General features: G+C 36.9%; 1 protein-coding gene across 2 annotated transcripts in view; it reads right to left on the minus strand.

The window, feature by feature from the left end:
• Positions 1–353: 353 nt before the first annotated feature.
• The window catches only part of LOC115993924 (GRB10-interacting GYF protein 2-like), a 36811-nt gene continuing 15885 nt past the window's right edge, over positions 354–21279 (minus strand). The window contains exons 11-13 of one of the 2 annotated variants that reach the window (XM_031117915.1): positions 9668–9925; positions 1531–1650; positions 354–764 (exon numbers count right to left, since the gene is read on the minus strand). In XM_031117915.1, the coding sequence (XP_030973775.1) occupies positions 588–764; positions 1531–1650; positions 9668–9925 (555 nt within the window). In that variant the 3' untranslated portion in view covers positions 354–587. The remainder of the gene's footprint in view (positions 765–1530; positions 1651–9667; positions 9926–21279) is intronic. The other variant, XM_031117917.1, reaches the window with a different exon arrangement.

Genomic DNA, 21279 nt, shown 5'->3' on the forward strand with positions numbered 1-21279 from the left:
GTAATATCATTAATATAACGTACGGTACGAGTTACATTTCTAGTAACCAGAATTAGAGAAAGTTTCACGAATCAAATTAACTGAACGTTTGAAACAAAGGAAAAAGGTAAAAAGAATTGATATCAGGGCATCAACTTAAAAATATATATCTTTTTTCCTTTTTGAGTAACTAAGGTTTCAATTCTTGAACGAGCATCCCCTCCCTTGCATGAATTAATAAAAGTTCAACCATGACCAAGTTCAAGTCCTTGGTGTTTATATTCTAAAAAAGCACTCCAAGGAAAAAGAAAGAAAAAGGTCTAAACTTGACTTCTTGAGCCGAACTGATAAATCCACAACTCGAAGAAGAGAGATTCAGCTGAAAGAAGAAAACCACTAGATAGAGAGAGAGAGGTGGTTGGTTGGCATAGTCTGGCTTACATTGATTAACAGTAAAGATGCTCATAATTTCATTCAAATTTAAATTGAAACATGGGACCATAATCTCAGAATCAAGCAAAACAAGACCTTGAGCTGAAGACAGCACAACAAAAAATATATTTATTTAACTTATAACAACCATTTTACACATGACGAATCTATACGAATCAAAGAACTCCAAAAAAGGGATTTTTTATTGCAGAGTCCAGCTCAGCCCCAGCTGAATTTAGCACAGCCATGTCAACCTTGTCCCTGGGGATAAGCAAGAACTCCCCCCCTTCAATTTTCTCAAACCCGCACAGCTCAAGAAACTCAATGCCCCCTTGCAATGCACCAACTCTTTCCTGTTAAATCATAGATGCGGTGAATTATGATGACAACACAATAGCAGGGAGAGAAAAAGAAACAAACTTTTTTTTTTTGATAGGTAAAAAGAAAGAAAGAAAGAAAGAAACAAATAAAGAAGATGGTTCAGTTTGTCAGGTATGGCATTGGCACGTAACCATTTTGAAGATCAAAGATCACGTGTTGACTGGGAATACAGAAGAATATGGTAACCAGGTGATTGGGGTAGTCTGTCCAACCATTCATGTTTAGAAATGACTCGGTCACTAAAGGGAAAAACTACCTTTTTCCTTCTGGCTATTTTCAGATTATTTTGGGGGAATTTGAGCAAAAAGTAAAATGTTTCCCATTACGAAAGAATACTCTGTTGGTCCCATTTTGTTGATCCTGTTTAGAAAATTTGACTTTTTAAGGAAACATCATTTGATGCATTGTGTTATAAACAAAAGGATTCAAGTTTCCAAAACTACCCTCATTAATTTAAAAACTAGTGAAAGAAAGATATTGACTTTATAAATAAACTGAAAAGATAAGTAATGAAAGTTATTGATTTCATGTTCATTGACTTTTTTAGAAGACTATATTTTGACATCCCAAAATAGAATAGAGGACCAACAAAATGAAATAGCATATCAAAGCAGGCAAAACTTGTTTTATTTTGAAACTTCCTATTAACAACCTGAAATGTGTAAAACCAAAAATGAATTAGGGGTTAATTGGTCTTAGAGTGAACTCTGTACATTGAACTCATGAAGTATTACTTACATGAAAAGATTGGTTGCTGAGTCTGATCTTTCTGAATTTTTCCTCAGCAGGATTCCTGACAACATTTCCTACATAAGTCAGGAGAGTCTGGAATGCTCGCTTCACTTTAGCATCATCATCCTACTCCCACAGAAAAGTAAACAAAAGTTAGAACACATTGTAATCTACATAAAAGGTATGATACCTACAATAAATTATTTCAAGAGCAGAGTAAATACACAGAAAACTAGAAAAACAATTGACTCCTTTCAGTAAATGGTGAAAAATGTGGAACACAGTTTCCCAAAAATAATTTGGAACACAATCGTTTATCATCAAGTAAACAACCTTTTGTTGTATCATTCTCAAGAAAAGCAATCAAGATACTCCCTTCAACATTACATTGAATATATAAAGAGATGCACTTACTTATTGGGATTAATGTGGAAACATATACCCCATAATTAAGTCAAATTATAATTCATATGGTTACTCATAAAGTGAAGTTCCCAAGTCGAACTGAACCGGACAAAAGTCTCAAGCAGTCATGTTCAAGGGCATGGAGTCAATTTGATAGAGCAGCCACCACTTCATAAAATATCAATAAGTTCACAGAACCCGTCTTATTTTTAACATACCGTAAAGCCTCTCTCTCTCTCCATGCTTTATCTTTGAAGAATTACTAGCATGTAACCCATGTTATGTGCGGGTCTATTCTGTTTACTATATATATTTTTTATGGTTGAAAAGTAATGTTTTTATAAGTTTTTAGTTGTGGCAGCATTTGAAATTTTTTTTAATTGTTGAAAAGCAAATTTTTTGAGAAGTCTTTTATTTATTGGTTGAATAAGAAGTTAATTTATCCTTATCCCCTCAAACTATCTACTTAGTTGCTACTCCAATTGATGTCATCATTTGTCTAAAAGAGCCTTGAGTCTAGGATTTCTAAAATTCTTTATTGACTGACGTCATGCATTTGATTAACATCAGGGAGCAGGCAAATTAAATAAACCATTATATAAACCTCTATAAATATTTATGCTTTATCTAATTATTATTTAAGAATTATCCAATTTTGTATTCTCTCCTATAACAAGGGCTTCATCTTTTATTTCTAGGTTGTATTTGTGTCATAGATTAAATTAAAATTCTTGAATAGTAAAATTTTTATGCTACTATTCATATTTTTATTTTTGTTGTTAGTGATATTATATGAGTTTGGAAGAGATTGTCTAACCTTATGAGCATGTAACATTTTTTTTTTTTTTTTAATTTCACCGTAAGTAATTTTTGTTTTGGTTTTTACAAATATCAATATTCATACCTATATTTAGCACCCACAAGACATTTAAATAATATTCATGAAAAAAAAAAAATCTTAAACATAGCATGTTATGAATACCAATAAAATATTCCCTCACAAGATTGCTATAACCAAGTAATATTAAATCTACATCATGAAAAGGAATCCAAACCTCAATATGATCCTACAACTTTGCTTGAACTAATAAATTTTTTTAATAATTGTCTATATCCTTTTTCTTCATTAGGACTTCTTTAATGGTAAATTTTCATGACTCTACACTCATTTTAAAGGAGATATAGTTTAGATAAAAGAGGCCATTTGTGTAAAAAAACGTAACTCTAAATAAAGGTTTGAAAAAAAGAAAAAACCATGTAGTCACATGTAACTACAAATGTCATATGACAATTGATAAGTTAGAAGAGAATTTTGTTTTTTTGTTTCTTTTTTCCTGGCAAATGAAAAACCTCTAGTTAAGTTTCCTTAAGTTTTTAATTATTAAATTTAAGAATTTTTTTCATTTAAATATGTTGTGTGATTGCTTGAGGCATTTAAGAACAATACTTTATATACAATTTATATGATCTCGACTTGAGTGATTATTAATTTATTATTTCTTAACAAAATTATTCTAAAAGTTTATAGCCAAAACTATGCAATGCACAAGAATAATACTAGTTTGTAGGTAAAATGAGCACCCAAAAATTGATTGATAAATTTGCCAATAATTAGTCTCAGTCAGATGAAGAAGAAAAAAGTATCCTCTATGGAGATTTGTTACTATATTGAATAAAGTAGTTGGTGGTGGTGGTGGTGGAAACACTGTTTTTAGTTTTAGTTGTAATTACTGTAGAGATGTTTTCAAGGAGTCTTATTCTAGGGTGATAGCACATTTGTTAAAAAATCACAAATATGGAATAAAGGTAGCTACAGTTTCAAATGAGAATCTTGCAAAAATGCATATTTTGCGTTAAATAGAAGATGCAAGCCAAGAGGCTGATCAGAGGAAGAAGGAAGAAGCCTAAGCCAGACATTTACCCACTGGTCCTAGTCCTATTCATAGTGCCGGTATTATAGGTACAAGTCAAACATTTCAGAAAAAGAAATTGAATGGGGGAATCATCCTTTGGAGAGGGCTTTTAATGGTCAATATCATGTCGAGACCATTTAGATAGTCTTGTTGCTAGGACATTCTATTCTGGTGGGTTACCCTAGGACATTCTATTCTGGTGGGTTACCCTTTCACTTTGCTAAGAACCCATATTTTAATGAGATGATTATATACTTTTTTTTTTGATAGGTAACAAAAAAAATTTATTAAAAAAATGAGATGATTAAATATGCAGCAAATAATATATATATGTGTGCGTGTGTGTGTGTCATAGGAGAGGCCCGGCTACCTCAAATTAGTCATAGAACTTATTTTCTGTGTTACTCTTTTCTGTTGTAATGGGTGGGTCAGTTTTTTTCTTCATTGCATCAAAATCTTTTGAGTTTTCCGTTGGGGAGGGAGGGACGTACTACTTGTTACAGAATTTTGAAAGAGGTCATGACTCTTTACGTTCGATTTTTCTAGGAAAAAAATGTGCCAAGTGTTTGTTACTCAACATTGAGGAATTAATATCATTAAAAAGTGATGGAACTTTTGTTAGATCAATCTGAGAGAATGATAAAGCCTTCATAGTTCATACTACAACAGGGTTCCAACGCCCATGGTTCTTTCTTACTGATTTCAGAATTGTTAAATGGATGGAGGAGGGGATCCATCATTGTGCGGGAAGGTAAATCTGTACCTTGAGTCAAACACAATAAAGAGTCAAACAAGAGTTATTTTGGATGTCCATATGAATATTGAGCTGGCTTCAGATGGTCTTTGGAAGGTTTTATGGGCCAAAGTTGGTGGAGATGGCCATCGGGCTAAGTCCAACTTGAAGAAAAAATTGATTTGGATGCCTAAATCTACCAATAACCCCAAGCCCATATCTTCTTCAAAGCCCAATACCACTCAAACACAAAACAAGCCTCTACCCCAACCTTCATATACTAAACCCACATCTAATAAGCCCAATTCCTCTCAACTCACAATTCCTCCTTATCCGCCCACCTCTCAGCCTTACATCAAATCCAAAACCACAAACACAACCCAGATACATCCAAAACAACAAACACATTCAGCTCTTTTTCCCAACCTTCCTCACCCCGAAACCACAAACACAACCTAGATTCTACATACTCCAGTTCTTTGTCCCTTCTCAAACCTTTTCCAAATCAATCCATGCTTGATCACTCAGTGCCGACCTTACCCACTATTCACTAGTGGAGGAGATCATGGATCTTAACACCAGTAGCACTAAGTTAGCGGCATCAACTTCTGTGACCTTGGATCATTTATTCTCAGTATCAGAGGTTTTTCAAGTTGAAGACCAACTCGAATATGAGGACCTATGATCTGATACAACTGAATCAGAGCGGACACTCCCCGACGGTTCAAAAGAAATTGTGGTGGCACATTTGAAACCCACCAAGAATGATGAGGTCATCCAACAGGAACTCCAAAGGATCCTTCTCAAGCACAGTGATGACACAATCAAAATATGAAGAAATTCGGAGAAGTGGGTCCTTGAGTTGCGAGATGGGAGGAGAGTTGTAGTATTGATCCGAATTCCTCTCTCACCAGGTTCTGTCATTGACTCTGATGAGACAGAGATGTCGTTGGTGCCAGTGAGATTTCTAGATTTGGTAAAAGGACAGGAAGTATGGGACAAAGTTACCGTGGAAGACTGGGTTTCGGATACTTTCTCAGAAAAGTATGTTGGAACTAACGAGGCTACCCAGTCAGACGAAGGGCATTTGGAGCCTTTGAATGTTGAGTCGTTGGCATTCTCTAAGCCAATGGGGGACATAGATAGCTATTTCAATGGGTCAGAAAATTTAGAAGCTAAGATGACTAAGGGACATACTTTTGAAGGGTTTCACGGGTTTGATGAATTTTTGGGGACATACATCTCTTAAAGGTTTAGAGGTCCAAGTAACAAATATTTTGCTGGCTGTTGAACATATGATACAAGAGAGGGCAGAGGAAGCTAAGAAACAGAAACAGGGGATAAATTGGAAGAAGTTTGATTATGTGGGATCATAGGGTGGTAGAAAAATTGGAAGAAGTTGTGGGTCAGTATTCAATGTCCTATAGATTAAAAAATGTAAGTGATCAACTTGAGTGGGAATCTTTCTAGTGTTTATGGTCCAAACTTAGACAGTATGCGACATCTAATGTGGGAGGAATTGGCGGGCATTTTTAGTTGGTGGACATTGCCATGGGTTCTGGGTAGAGATTTTAATGTAGTCTGTTTTCCTTTAGAGAGATTACAAGCTGAGAATTTCACCCAAGCTATGCATAAGTTCTCTGACTTCATTACTTCTCATGAGCTATTGGATACCCCCTTGGAGGGTGGCCTTTATACTTGGTCTAATTCTTCTTAGGTTCTAGATTAGATCAATTTCTTTTTACCCATCATTGGGATGACTTCTTCCCTTATCTTTCTCAAAGAAGATTGTCTAGAGTTTTATCTGATCATTTTCCTTTTCTTTTCGAGGGAGGAAATCAACAAATAGGGCGTAGACCTTTCCGTTTTGAAAACATGTGGTTGAAGGCAGAGGGTTTTGTGGAAAAGGTGAAATCTTGGTGGAAGACATATTGTTTTCAGGGGACACCTAGTTATATTTTTGGCCATGAAGTTTAAAGCATTGAAGGTGGATTTAAAAAAGTGGAATGAATTGGAGTTTGGTAATGTCACAGCTAGGAAACAGAAGTTGTGGAGTGAGATAAATGCTTTGGATATTAAAGCAGAAAGATACCCTTTAATGGGTGAGGAAAAATTAGAGGAGGAACAACTTCGTGCTGATATTGAAAAGACTACGCTATTGAAAGAAATTAGTTGGAGACAAAAGTCTAGGATGCATTTGAGGGAAGGGGACTCTAATACAAAGTTCTTTCACTGTATGGCCAACTCTAATCGAAGAAACAACAGTATTACAAGTCTTATGGTGGATGGGGCCTTAACATATAATCAGGACTCGATTACTGATTGTATCACTTAATTTTATAGGAGTTTATATTCTGAGCAGCAAGTCTCTAGATCATTCCTGGATGTGTTGGAGTTCCGTAAGCTTTCTAGGGAGAAGGCAATATGGTTGGAAAGGCCCTTTGAAGAAGCATAAATCCATGAGGTTATACAGGGCTTTAATGGAGATAAATCCCCTAGACCAGATGGTTTCCCTATGTCCTTTTTTTTCAATCTTGCTAGGGAATTCTTAAATCTGATCTTTTGGTGGTAATTCGATACTTTCAAGGTAAAGGTCAGTTTGAGAAAAGCTTGAATGCTACTTTTATCACTCTCGTCCCAAAAAAAAAAAAATGAGGCAGTAGAAGTGAGGGACTTTTGTCCTATTAGTTTGATTGGGGGGTTTATAAAATCATTGCTAAATTTTTAGCCATTCGGTTGCATGTTGTCCTTGCTAGGGAATTCTTAAATCTGATCTTTTTGCAGTATTCCGATACTTTCAAGGTAAAGGTCAGTTTGAGAAAAGCTTGAATGCTACTTTTATAACTCTCGTCCCAAAAAATATTGAGGCAGTAGAAGTGAGGGACTTTCGTCCTATTAGTTTGATTGGGGGGGTTTATAAAATCATTGCTAATTTTTAGCTATTTGGTTGTGTGTTGTCCTTGGAGATATCATCTTAGCATCTTAGAAAGCTTTTTTTTTTGGAGAGGGAAATTCTTGATTCTGTTTTGATTGCTAATGAGTGTCTGAATGCTAGATTGAAGTGTGGACAACCAGGGGTCCTACATAAGTTGGATGTAGAGAAGGCTTTTGATCACGTGAACTGGAACTTTCTCATTCTTTTATTAGTTTTTTGAAAAGTGGAAGCAGTGGACTTTCTTCTGTTTATATACTGTTCGTTTCTCCATCTTGATTAATGGTTCTCCTTGTGACTTTTTTGGAAGCTCTAGGGGTTTCAGACAATGAGATCCATTGTCTCCTTTGTTATTTGTTATTGTCATGGACACCATGGGAATGTTGGATAAAAGCTGTAAATGAGGACCGTATATCAGGATTCAAAATAGGCAATGTAGAGGGCCATTCTTTGGTTATGTCTCATCTCCTCTTTGCTGATGATTCTCTTATTTTTTGTGATGCAGATCTTGATCAGCTACTTCTTCTCCGTATGATTCTTATATGGTTTGAGACAATTTCAGCTTTGAAATAAATTTTGATAAATGGGCAGATGTTTGTACTCCTCTATCTATAGGTTGTTTGGGTATTAGAAGATTGAGGCTTTTTAATGAAGCCTTGTTAGGAAAATGGAAATGGTTGTGGCGTTATGGTTATGAGAGGAACTGAGGAAGGCATTATGGAGAAGAGTAATAGAAGTGAAGTATGGTAATGAATGGGGGGGATGGTGTTCTAATCCAATTCTTGACCCTTATGGATTTGGTATGTGGAGAACTATTAGACAAGGATGGCCATCTGTGTCAAGCCATATTCTATCTGAAGTTGGGGATGGAACGCGGGTGAAATTTTGGCAAGACCGATGGAGTGGGAGAGTTCTCTTGCTGTTTGCTACCTCGTTATTTTGGATATGTCATAATAAGGAGGGCAAGTGTGGCGGATTTAATGCAGTTCACCAATGGGGTTCTTCATTGGGATCTACACTTTGCACAGGCCATACAAGATTGGGAATTGGAGTCCATTATGACTTTCATGGATACCATTTATGGTTTTAGATTTAGGGGGATTGGGGAGGATAAGATGTGCTAAAAACCTAATAAGAAAAAGGGCTTCAAGGTTGGTACCTATTACCATCTTCTGGATACAGCTGCAATCACCAATGAGCATCCTTTCCCTTGGAAAATCATATGTAGATCAAAAGCCCCTCTAAGAGTAGCCTTCTTTGTATGGACTGCAGCTTTGGGTAAAATTTTGACTATTGACAACTTAAGGAAGAGAAAGGTAAGGATTACAAATTGGTGCTATACGTGTAAATGCAATGGTGAATATGTTGATCACCTTTTGCTACATTGCCCTATTGCTTCAAATTTGTGGTCCATGATTTTGGTTTTGTTTGGAGTTTCGTGGGTGATGCTGAAATCTGTAGTTGAGCTCTTAGCTTGTTGGCAAGGTCATTTTGGTCATCATCGAAATGGTCATATTTGGATGGTTATCCCCATTGCTTGATGTGCATTTGGAGGGAAAGAAATAACAAGAGTTTTGAGGACACCTAAAGTTCTTTGCCTAACCTTAAGTTGTTCTTTTTTAGAACCTTATTAGATTGGCTAACAGCCACGAGGAACCTTTCTTTATTTTCTATTGTTGATTTATTAGATTTATGCAATTTTCGTAACTAATTGTCTACCCCAATATATTTCATTTATACTTGGGAGACTCATTTTTCCTGATTTATACAATCTTATTACTTATTAAAAAAATGCAGCTAATAATAATTTAGTGGGCTATGCTCCTCTGAGTTACAATAAATTAAGAACTACGCTCTTGCAAAAAGAGATGGGACATGTCGACAAGTTGTTGGGGATGATTAAAGAAACTTGGAAAGAAAAGGTTCAAGTGGAAATCAATGTGATTTCAGCAATGATCTTTGTGGAAAAGAAACAGCTGGGTTTGGGGCGGAAGTTACGTTGGTGAAAAATGGATATTTGTTTCCGTGTGGAATGTGGGTCTGAGGGGAAGTGGGGTGTTGTTTTTTCATAGGTCAAGGAAGTGGGCTTAAAGCCCAGTGGCCAGCCAACTCCTACTAAAGGGCCAGCTCCTGCTAAAGAGAACATGCCCATATTAAAACCTGCTTGGAAGCCTCGGGATAGCTTCTTGGGCCATATTGGGTCTGTTCAAAAGCCCAAAGCCCAACAGCCAGCCTCTTCTTTACACCCCAATCACGTGAGAAGTCCTTCAATAGTGCTCCCAAATGTGCCAAGTGTCTCATCTCTTTCCCAAGCTGACCCCAAGTCTCATATTCTTGTTGAGGTGGTGCCGGTGAACATGGTGGTGATTTCCTCCTTTGCCGATGATGGTGCATGCTCCGATATTGGCAAATCTGAGTCTGCAATCCAAAACCCAAAGGTTAGTTTTGAGTTTCTGGACCCACAAATTCTAAATCCAGCTCCCCCCCTTCTTTTGGAACCATTTTTGGTCAATGAGGTGCGTAACTACAAGAAACTTGAGAACCCACATGCTGATTTAGTCTCCACTTCACAAATATCGGCTCCCACTTGAACCAATATGGTGGCTTCGAAGTCTAATTCCGAGGTCGATAGTGCTATGGACTTGAATAAATTGAGGGGCTTTTCGGACAAGTGGGTTTTAGAACTCGATGATGGGAAGAGAGTGGTGGTGCCGATGGAGATCGAGAGACAGCTTTTTTAGGGGCTCTGTTTTGGATAAGCTTAATGCCATGGATTATTCGGGAAATTCTTTGAGGCCTTTAGAGGTACAATCCAAGTGGGATAGGGTGTTGGTGGAGGATGTAGATTCTGAGAGTTCGTCCAAAGAAGGTTGCTAGATGGTTGAATTTGATCGACGAGGTTCGGATATTTCAAAACCCTTAAATGTGATTCCGTTAGCTATATCGAAGTATATTGAGACCCAAGAAGTCAATAACTAATTTGTCTTTTTGGAAGATGGTCAGTCTAGAAACCATTTTAGTATGTCACCATGGTTTTCAAAGCAGTTTTAGAAATTTGGCTCTTTTTTGGAGACTCTGGTTGAAAGTTTGGAAGAACTTGCATCTAATTTCCTCTTGGCTGTTGAGGAGAAAATTAGACAAAGGGCTGCCAGGAATGCTTTGAGAAAAAAACCAAAGGGACTAGGTAAGGGTCTAAGGGATTTGAGGAGCTTGATGAGCTCTATTAATTATGATTCCACATCTGGTAAAGCAAGAGGTTCCAATAGGGAAAGGGCTGTAATTGCGTCCCAATGAATTTGAAGATAATCTATTGGAATGTGAGGTGGCTGAATGAGAAGGATAAAAGACTTCAAATTTGGAACCTTATTAGAATTTGGCAAGCTGATGTCATTTGCTTGCAGGAGACTAAGATGGAGCTTATCACGAGGGGATTTATTAAAGGTCTTTGGGGTTGTCAACATGTTGATTGGGTATACTTGAGCTCATTAGGCGCATCAGGTGGGATTTTGGTAATGTGGGATAGGATGGTGGTGGAGAAGTTGGAATAGGTTGTGGGTGATTTTTCGGTGTCTTGTAAATTTAGGAATGTGGGAGACAATTTTGAATGGGCATTCCCTGGTGTGTATGGTCCTAATGTGGGTAGGGAGAAGAGGCTGATGTGGGAGGAGTTAGCGGGTCTTTATAGTTGGTGGAATTTGCCATGGTGTGTGGGTGGTGATTTCAATGCTATTCGTTTTCCTCCTGAACGTTGGGGGCAGAAAACTTCACTTGGGATATGCATAATTTTTCTGATTTCATCTCTTTAATAGGTTAATGGATATCTCTTTGGAGGGTGATAGTTACACTTGGTCAAACTATGAGAGAATATATTTTGGATGAGATATGATGGGACAAAGTTGACTATATTCTTCAATTCAAAGGACCTATTTATGAGATGCTTCTAGCGGCTGACAAGGATAAAGCTATTCTTCATGAGGTGTATGAAACGTGGGATTCAATGATATTTTTTTTATAAAAAAAAAAGAAAAGAAAAAGAAAGAAAGAAATATACCGGTTAGAGGGTAAGCAAGAACATGAGTAGTGTATATTTTATGATGTGGTATACAATGTACTCATTGACCGGTGGAACAAAAACTGCACACTACTTCATTGCCTTGCTCACCCCTTGAATTCTAAGTAAGATTCCTTTCTTTTCTAATTTTTCTTTTCTTCCTTTTGAAGTAAATAAACTCATAATTTTTAGTGTTACTACTTATATATTTATTTTTAACTAGGTATTATACCAATCAATGGACTGATGAGGGAAAAGGTCATGATCCTTCACATAAGAATAGTGACAATTCTGGTGAGAGAGAAAAGTGCTTGAAAAGATGATTTCCAGATTTGGAAGATAGAAAGAAGGTGCATATGGAGTTCGGTTTATTTTCAGGACATGTGTCCTATGATGGTGATTGCATGGAAGAAAGATATAACTTAGATCCAATGCTTTAGTGGTTAGTCCATGGGTCCTCATTACCTATGCTTCAAAGCATAGCTGTAAGGCTTCTTGGACAACCTTGTTAGTCATCATGCGCCGGGAGGAATTGGAGTACATATGGCTTTATTCTTTTTTCCCTTTTGTTTTTTTTTTTTTTTTGATAAATGGCTTTATTCATTTTTTGAAGAGGAACAAAATTGCTACTAAACATGTTGAAGATTTACTATTTGTTTATTCTAATCTTCGACTTCTTTCAATAAGCAGAGAGTACACTAAAGGAAAATCTCAAAAGTGGAACATTGGTGGTGATTCTTGTGATGAGTCATTTGGAGGACCTAGGTTACTTGAGGCTGCATTTTTATCATTGGATGAGCCGGAGTTGGAGGTAATGCTTGTTGAAATTGATGAGGACAATGTTGAAGAAGAGAATGTTGTTGTTATGTTGTCATCTTGAAGGCTTGTCTTTTCTTTTTTGTTTTTTTGTTTGATGTTAAATGTAGTTTATTTGAAGCATTGAACACTTTGTTTGCACTTTAAACAACACTTCATGGGTGTTCGTTTATTTGAACTCTTGGTTTGTATTTGAGACAACATTTTATGGGTATCATTGTACTTGTTTGTTGTTTATTATTGCCTTTAAATTAATTTTAGATATGCTTTCAAGCATTTTATTGTTGTTACTTAATTTTAAAACTTAAAATAAACATAAATTATGTCCAAAAATATTTAAATATACCTAAAAATAAATATTTATTAATTAATTAAGTATCCTATCCTAGGTTTTTCAAGAAATGTTGCTTCTTTGTACCTGTACCAATATCCATATCCAAACCTATGACCTGTGCATAGTAGGTAACAGGCCTCTTGTATTTTTGAGTAAGAGTATGATTATGGATTATGATTAACGATTACCTAAGCCATCTTCAAAATTTTGACAAAAAATAATCATTTTTTTTCTGTAAGCTTCATCATGGGATTGTTAGAAGTTTTCTCAAAATCAAAAATTTTCCAAGTATTGTTTAGTCAAACTTCTCCTCTTAAACATTAAAAGTAGAAATTTATTTAATTATTTAGTTTTATTTAAGCTGTGTTGATGTAGGACAAATTAGGGATTTGTCTAACCTTTAGTTGTTTAGGGTTGGGAAAGAAGAAGAATTAGAGAGAAGTTAAGGCTGTTTAGGGGCTGTGTGAACATTAACCATGAACAGTAATCCTAGAAAGAAAGAAGAGAAAATAAAGAGAAGAGAGAAGGAGAAAAAAACAACAAAGGCCAACGTGCCTATTGCTCAAAACACACAATTTTATTAATCAACTCATTCTATTTTCTTTGAATGCATCTAGCACAATATATATAAGGACTCTTACTTGTACTAGTAGTATTAGGATTTCTAATAGTACAAGGACTACTATTTAACCCTAATAAATTAAACCAAAGCCCATACATAAAGATCCATACATAGTGAGCAGTTTTTCCCTTGGAAAAGCATTTGGAAGCAAAAGATTCCTTCTAGAATGGCTTTCTTTGTTTGGACCGCTGCCTTGGGGAAATGTCTGACAATTGACAATTTAAGGAAAAGAAAGGTTTGCATTTTGGATTGGTGTTATATGTGCAAATCAAATTGTGAATTTGTTGACCATCTTTTCCTTCATTGCCCGGTTGCTTCGGAGTTGTGGGATATGGTATTTGGTTTATTTGGAGTTTATTGGGTTATGCCAATGTCTGTCGTTGGGCTTTTAGCTTGTTGGCAAGGTCAATTTGGTCACCATCGTAATGGAGATATATGGATGGTTGTTCCTCATTGTTTGTTGTGGTGCATTTAGAAGGAGAGAAATAATAGGTGTTTCGAAGACAGCGAGCGTTCCTTGCCTGACATCAAGCTTCTATTTTTCAGAACTTTATTGGACTGGTTGTCTATGTGGAGGAATCATCCTTTTTCTTCTATTTTGGATTTTCTTGATTTTTGTAATGTTCGTTCTTGATTTGTTCACCCTTGTATACCCCCTGTGTACTTGGGTGTCTCTCTTTTTTATCAATGAAATTTTTTATTACTTATCAAAAAAAAAAAAAAAAAGATCCATAATTAAATAAGACTCATTAATAAAACTCATGGCATATAACCATAGCCCATACCCAACAATTTTAAAATTACTAAAATACCCTTGACTCAAGAATAACCAAATAAAATATAAAAACTTAATTAACTACCATGGACACTTATTCTTGGGCTTTACCTTAGCCTTAGGCTTCCAAAGAGAATATCCTTTCTTTAACCATGTTATGCTTCCGCCATCAATTCTCCCCCTCTGAAAAGAACTCGACTCTGTCAAGTTAGGAGTTGGACCAAAAATACCATCAGAAGGCACAATTTTCCGAATAAGGAAGGAACTCTTCTTTAACTTCAAGTTTGGCATGTCTCTTGCACATGTGAGAGTGTACTTCTTGTTGCCTTCAAAAAAAGAATAAGTATTGGCACGTCCAGCATGGTGTGCATCGTGATCCCATGTCCATGGCCGACCCAAATTTATGTGACAAAGCTTAAGGGGCAGCACATCACACATAACAGTCTCCTTAAGCTTGCCAATTTCAAATGTGACTAGGCACTGCTTATCAACCTTCAACTTTGTGTTTGTGACCCATGCAACATAATAAGGATTTAGGAGTGGCTCTACTTTTAATCCCAATTTCTGCACTGCATCCTCAGATATTGTATTAATACCACTCCCAGTGACAATTAACAAGAACATATTTGTTTCTTGCAATTAACTCGAGTTAAAAAAATCTTTCCCCTATGATAGCGGTCTTCTTCACTTAAACATCTTAGTTAAATGCTGTAAGAAGTGGATGAATGATGCCTAGCATACCCTCATCATTAAGAACTAATTCATCAATGTTCAGCATACCCACATCATCCAAATCTGAGTCATCAACGTTCTCTTTCAAGTTAGCATTGAGAGGTTCACAAATCTCTTCTTGAATTTCAAGTTGCTTGGATCCCTTGATTGCCTCTTGACTAGGACTATCCTTTCCGAGCATAGCAACTAGTTTTGAAGGACATTGAAAAAACATAAGCCAAAACCTCCACAATCAAAGCACTTTGCTCTAGAATTAGAACTACTCCCTTGTGATGTAGAAGTATTAGAACAAACATTATTGTTTGGTGGATAAGAATTACCTTGAGACTTATCAATAGACTTCTCCAAATTAACATCCACAATTGTTCTCTCACCTCTAATATTGCTTGCCACTGGAGCTCTCATTAAGGCCTTCTTTTTAGTCTCCTCTTCCATTTGGTATGCAATTTGAATTGCGTATACCATAGTATAAAGCCTACTTGCAGCTAAACCCGAAGAAATATTAGGATTCAAACCTTGGCGATACATAGAAATCATCACATCCTCATTTCATGGGAATCCCAATCTCATAGCCAAGCTATAGAGTTTATTGGTATATACTCTTCAACTGAATAACTTCCTTGCACCAACTGTGTAAATTGTAAGCGGGCTCATTGCTTGTAATTTGGTGGTATAAAGTAGCGAGTCATAGCACTTTGCATGTCTTCCCACGATTGAATGGCAATTTAGTGAGTTTGTTGATACTTTTCCCACCATATTCTAGTTGTCCCTTTGAGTTTAGCTTCTGCAAAAAAGAGTTTTCGCTCTTCACTTAAGCTATACCATCTGAAAAAGCTTTCAATACTATTCAGCCAATCAAAGAACACCTCCAGATTGCCCTCCCCCATAAAAATCACTAACTTCTAGTTTAACACCTCTATCCACATCCATTAATCAAGGCTCCCCATAAGAACGGACCAATGATGGATGGTAAGGCTGATTCCCTTCCATATAACCAGCACCTTCAAGAGGAAAAACAATATTGGGTTGTGTTTGCTGTGGGGGCACCTAACTAGTGCTTGGAACAAAGGAATTTGTGGAAGAAAAAGGCATTGAACTTGAGGGGAATACAGGGGCCATGCTTGGACCTGATTGGGGAACTTGGGGTCTTATTCAAAGGCGGTTTCAGCAGAAAATTTGCTAAGAATGATTGCCAACAGCTTATTGAATTCACCTCTCATGGCGGATAAGTCTTCCAATTTTGTCTCAATGGAATTCACCTTCTCACATAACACATTTAAAGTCTTCTTTGTGCTTTCGTAATCTTGAGAAAAAGCCTTGAATTAAGACTCTAATTCTGCGTTAGTCATCATTTTTTTTTTTTAATGAATTCTGTCAAGCAGTTGGCTGAAGAAGATTTTCACAAAGAAGTTGTTGTAGGATTTTCACTCTGATACCAATTTGATGTAGGACAAATAAGGAATTTGTCTAACCTTTTGTTGTGGCGGTTTCAGGGTTAGGAAAGAAGAATAATTAGAGAGAAGTTAGGGTTGTTTAGGGGCTGTGTGAACACTAAACGTGAACAATAACCCTAGAAAGAAAGAAGAGAAAATAAATAGAAGAGAGAAGGAGAAAGAAACAACAAAGGCCAACATTTTAAGATTCCTAATAGTACAAGGACTACTATTTAACCCTAATAAATTAAACCAAAGCTCAAACATAAAGACCCATAATTAAATAAGACTTATTAATAAAACCCATGGCCTATAACTATGACCCATACCCAACAATTGTAAAATTACTAAAATACCCTTGACTCAAAAATAACCAAATAAAATATAAAAACTTAATTAACTGTCATTGACACTTATTCTTGGGCTTTGCCTTAGTCTAAGGCTTCCAAAGAGAATATCCTTTCTTTAACAATGTTATGATTCCGCCATCATGTGTATTATAAATTAGCGTTATAGTTAATTAAGTTGTATCCACTATCCAATGCTTTTTTTTATACTGAGGATTTTCTTAGTTGTAGGGCTAAAAGTTGTCTATTTTATAGATAAGTATTTTTTAGTTGAGATTCTTGAGAAGTCTTTTAATTATAGATTTCTTCTTTTTATTGAGAAGTCTTTTAGTTGTAGATCTATTTAACAATATTACTATTTTAGATTACATTACACATTTGTCAGAAAGTTAGCTATGCTACCTTGCATAACTTGAGGCATTCTAGGGTTTCAAAATTGAACTCTCTCAGCTTATGTTGATCTCTTCCTTCGGGAATCTACTCTCTCAAGAATCAGTTCAAGCACCACAATTGAACAAATACCCCGAAATTTTGCAAATTATTGAATTCCATTGGACTGAGAAACCTAGGTTGATTCTTAAAATAAGAGATACACAAGGTGACGCAAGACAACCAGAACAAAATTAAACAACAATAAAATAAAAGATATGATCTAAAAGTCAGCACCTAGGCCTGGCTTGGAGTCAGCACCAAGCGGGAAAACCACTAAGAGTCAACACCAGACCAAAGAGAGACCAAACTGCCATTTTTTTCATTCATCAAAATATCAACTACCTTCTCAAGGAGTACAAAAAGTTGCTTATAAAGGATTGCTAAACCCTAACTCTAATTGGCTAGGAAACCCTAAATGCTTTATTACAAAAATAACCTTGCTTCCAAATTAAAATACTAACAGCCTAATAAACTACTAGGACCTAAAACATAAAAATACAATTGACTTGCAAACATAAATAATACTAAATAAAAATCTTCTTGCATCTCTCGCATCATTCTCCTCTGGTTGGAGAAAATTCGACCTTGAGTTTTAAAGCTTTGAAGGATTAGAATGCTAACAAGTAACACTTACTTCAAGTCTGGAATCACCTTAGGGAGCACAGAGAAAATAAAAATCTTGAATTCCACCACATCAAACTCATCAGGAATCACAAAAATCAATGTGTGGAATCAGCATAATATCATCTTGTACCTTATGAACCATAGGAAGCTCAGTGGTTTTAACCTCTTCGACTTCACCAAGATGTAGGTCTTCATAACCTCTTCGACTTCACCAAGATGTAGATCTTCAAGCACTATGGAGGGTTGATTAGAAGCACATTCAACAAGTTCAATTTTCACATCATGTCCACCCTCAACCTTGCTGGGTAGTTTTTGAGTGGGTGCCATTATCTTTTCTAGCTGGGCATTAATCCTAGTGATTATTTGCTCCCCCAATTTCCACAAAGTAGGGGAAACATTTTTTTTTGATAAATAAGAAAGAAGTATATTCAAGAACTACCTCATGAAAACACAAGGCAGAGCAAAGATTACAGAGGAAGAAACAAACAAGAAAAGAAACGAAACACAAAAACAAACAGAAACCAGCAAAGAGCTAATTACAAAGGAGAGAACAAAGAAACAAAGGGAGAGAATCACTAGAGGTGAGTCCACAAGCCCTAGACCAATCAAAAAGAGTGCCACTAAAATAAGCAAGCAACTGGTCATCGGATTTGTCCCTGTCCTCAAAAGTACGTCAATTTCGCTCCCTCCAAATACACCACATTAGGCACAGCGGAGCTAGATTCCAAATGCTAGAAGAGTGCTTTCCAAGCCAATTCCACCAGCCGAAAAGCGCATCTGCAACTGACCTTGGCAAAACCCAAGAAATCCCAAAAGATCTATAAACCAAACTCCACAACTTATAAGCTTTTTCACAATGGAGAAGCAAATGATTCACCGTCTCCCCATTACAACGACACATAATGCACCAGTCAACAAAATCAAAGCCTCTACATCGCAGAATGTCCCCTGTAAGAATCTTCTCCCAAGTTGCCGTCCAAACAAAGAAAGAGACGTGCGTAGGAGCCTTAACCTTCCAAATACCTTTCCAAGGAAAGAAAATAGGCAAGGGACTTCGAAGCCTATCGTAGAATGAGCGGATGTTAAAATCCCCTTTCTTCGACAATTTCCAAATCATACGGTCGCCTTGCTCAGATTGAGGAAGATTAGAACCCAAGGTATGAAGGAATTCATCCACCTCTCCCATCTCCCAATCATTTGGATCCCTAAGTAACAAAACCATCCAGCTTCTACGAGTCTCGGTCCCCAACCGTTCGAGAGAAGAGGCCACAGATGCCTCTCTAATAGTGGCTATTCGGTACACTACCGGGAAGGATAGATGAAGAGGAAGATCCCCACACCACTGATCTGTCCAAAACTTCACTCTATTCCCTGCCCCTACCTCAAACCGGATATGCTTGCTAAAAACCTCCCAACCTTTTCGGATACTTCTCCATAAACCACAACCATGAACACCCCTACCTAGCTTGGAAGCCCATCCCCCCCACTCTTCCCCAAACTTCAAAGCTACAACCCTCCTCCAAAAACGAGTCTCCTCAACCCCAAACCGCCATAACCATTTTCCTAGTAAGGCTCTATTAAAGGTGGTTAATTTCCTAATCCCCAAACCACCATTAGCCTTAGGAGCACACACCTTATCCCACCCCACCAAATGCATCTTCGAATCCCCCCACAGGAAATTCCTCTGAATCTTCTCAATCTTTTTAGCCACATGCGAAGGGATGGTAAAAAGAGATTCCTTTCTTACACAAGCAAAAAGTAAACTAAGAAGATCCAAGGAAATGTCTTCATTTTCATCTATGATCAGAGTCATAATTGTATCCATGGCTGAAAATGCAATAGGTGGATGGTTGGACCTAATTATTTTAAAGAAATTTTAAAACATCTCAACAACCAATGCATTACACTCAAGGTCCAGCATCACTAGGAATAACTTGACCTTGGCAAAAGTATCAAGAATTGAAATTGCCTTTTTATAATAGTAAGTGGACACATGAGAAAAATTTCCAAATATTGCTACAATCATTTGAAATATTTCCTTCATTTGCTCATCCCCATATGGAGCATCTAGTGTTGTTATCCTTGTAATTTCAGTAATGCAAGATACAACTAAAACTTTCACATCCATTTCAGCATGTCTCAAAAGTTTGAATGATCAACGCCTTCACTAAGGGTAAAAGTGCATCTCACATTGATTTCGATGGTTCTTGCTCCACATATGCTAACAATTTTCAACTTTATCAAGAAGAGTGAGGAGATCATCAATGGAGGAAGGAGGGTTAAGGAGTCTATTCCCATCCTCCTTAAGCTGCTTCTCAAATTCTTTGTCTTTAAGTTGCTTCTCAAGCTCTCTATCAAAGGAAGTCATTTTCTATGAGTTTTTCTTCTTCAATGGGGTAGTTGGGTCGGGTAAATGCTAGCTTGAAGTTGAGCTGGAATTTTTTTTATTTTTTTATTTTTAAAGAAAACTAGTGTTGTAAAAGGTGGGGTTAGGGCTTGTTAACAAATGGGCCGAGTCAAGGGTTTGTTTCTAAAATGGGTTGGTTAGGATTTTTTTTTGGCTAAGAAAGTGGATAACGCGGAAGGGGTCTGTATTGGGTTACCTTTGAGATCGGGTCGATGGGAGACTTGCAGCGGACCGATGGTGAGCAAGTGAAGGTCATGGTGGCATGAAGCAAGGATGGAAGGTGCTCATGCTGGGCTGCCGCAACTGGGGCTTGTGAGTGAGTATAGTGGTAGTCACAACGGCAGATGGGAATCGATGGAGGTGGATCTCCATCGCAAGGAAGGCCACAAATTGAAGATTCGGATCGGCAGCAACAGGACTTCTTCCTTGTCTTCATGGTCGCAAAGGGTTGGTGATTTGAGTGTGGACATAGGATCTGTGGCCGTGGGGTTGGGGTCTTGGACCGGCTGGGATGTTTATGTTAATGGTGGCGATATGGCTTGAGGAAGGAGAGATTGGTGATTCACGTTGGGTCTGGGAATTTGGTAGGTTCTCTGTTTGGTTTGAAATCTGGGTTACTGTGGTGTGGTGTGGTGTGGTAGTATTTAGATGGGTGGAAAATAATGAAAGCAAAGGATTTTTTTTTGTAAATACTTTTCTGGTTCGTGACTGCGGAGGTGATGCTTCAAATAGATCGATGTTTGTTCTGATACCAAAACCGATGCAGGAGAACCAAAACAAAATTAAACAATAATAAAATAAAAGATATGACCTAAGAGTCAACACCTAGGCCTATCTTGGAGTCAGCACCAAGCGGGAAAACCACTAGAAGTCAGCACTCCTAGGGTGGACCTGGAGTCAACACCAGACCAAAGAGAGACCAAACTGCCATTTTTTCATTCATCAAAATATCAACCACCTTCTCAAGGAGTACAATAGATTGCTTATAAAGGATTGCTAAACCCTAGTTCTAATTGGCTAGGAAACCCTAATTGCCTTATTATAAAAATAACCTTGCTTCCAAATTAAAATACTAATAGCCTAATATACTACTAGGACCTAAAACATAAAAATACAATTAACTTGCAAACATAAATAATACTAAATAAAAATCTTCTTGCGTCTCCCGCATCACAAGGTTTTAACAACTAAATCCCCAT

This window comes from Quercus lobata, chromosome 6 (assembly GCF_001633185.2).
Source record: "Quercus lobata isolate SW786 chromosome 6, ValleyOak3.0 Primary Assembly, whole genome shotgun sequence".
NCBI lineage: Eukaryota > Viridiplantae > Streptophyta > Magnoliopsida > Fagales > Fagaceae > Quercus > Quercus lobata.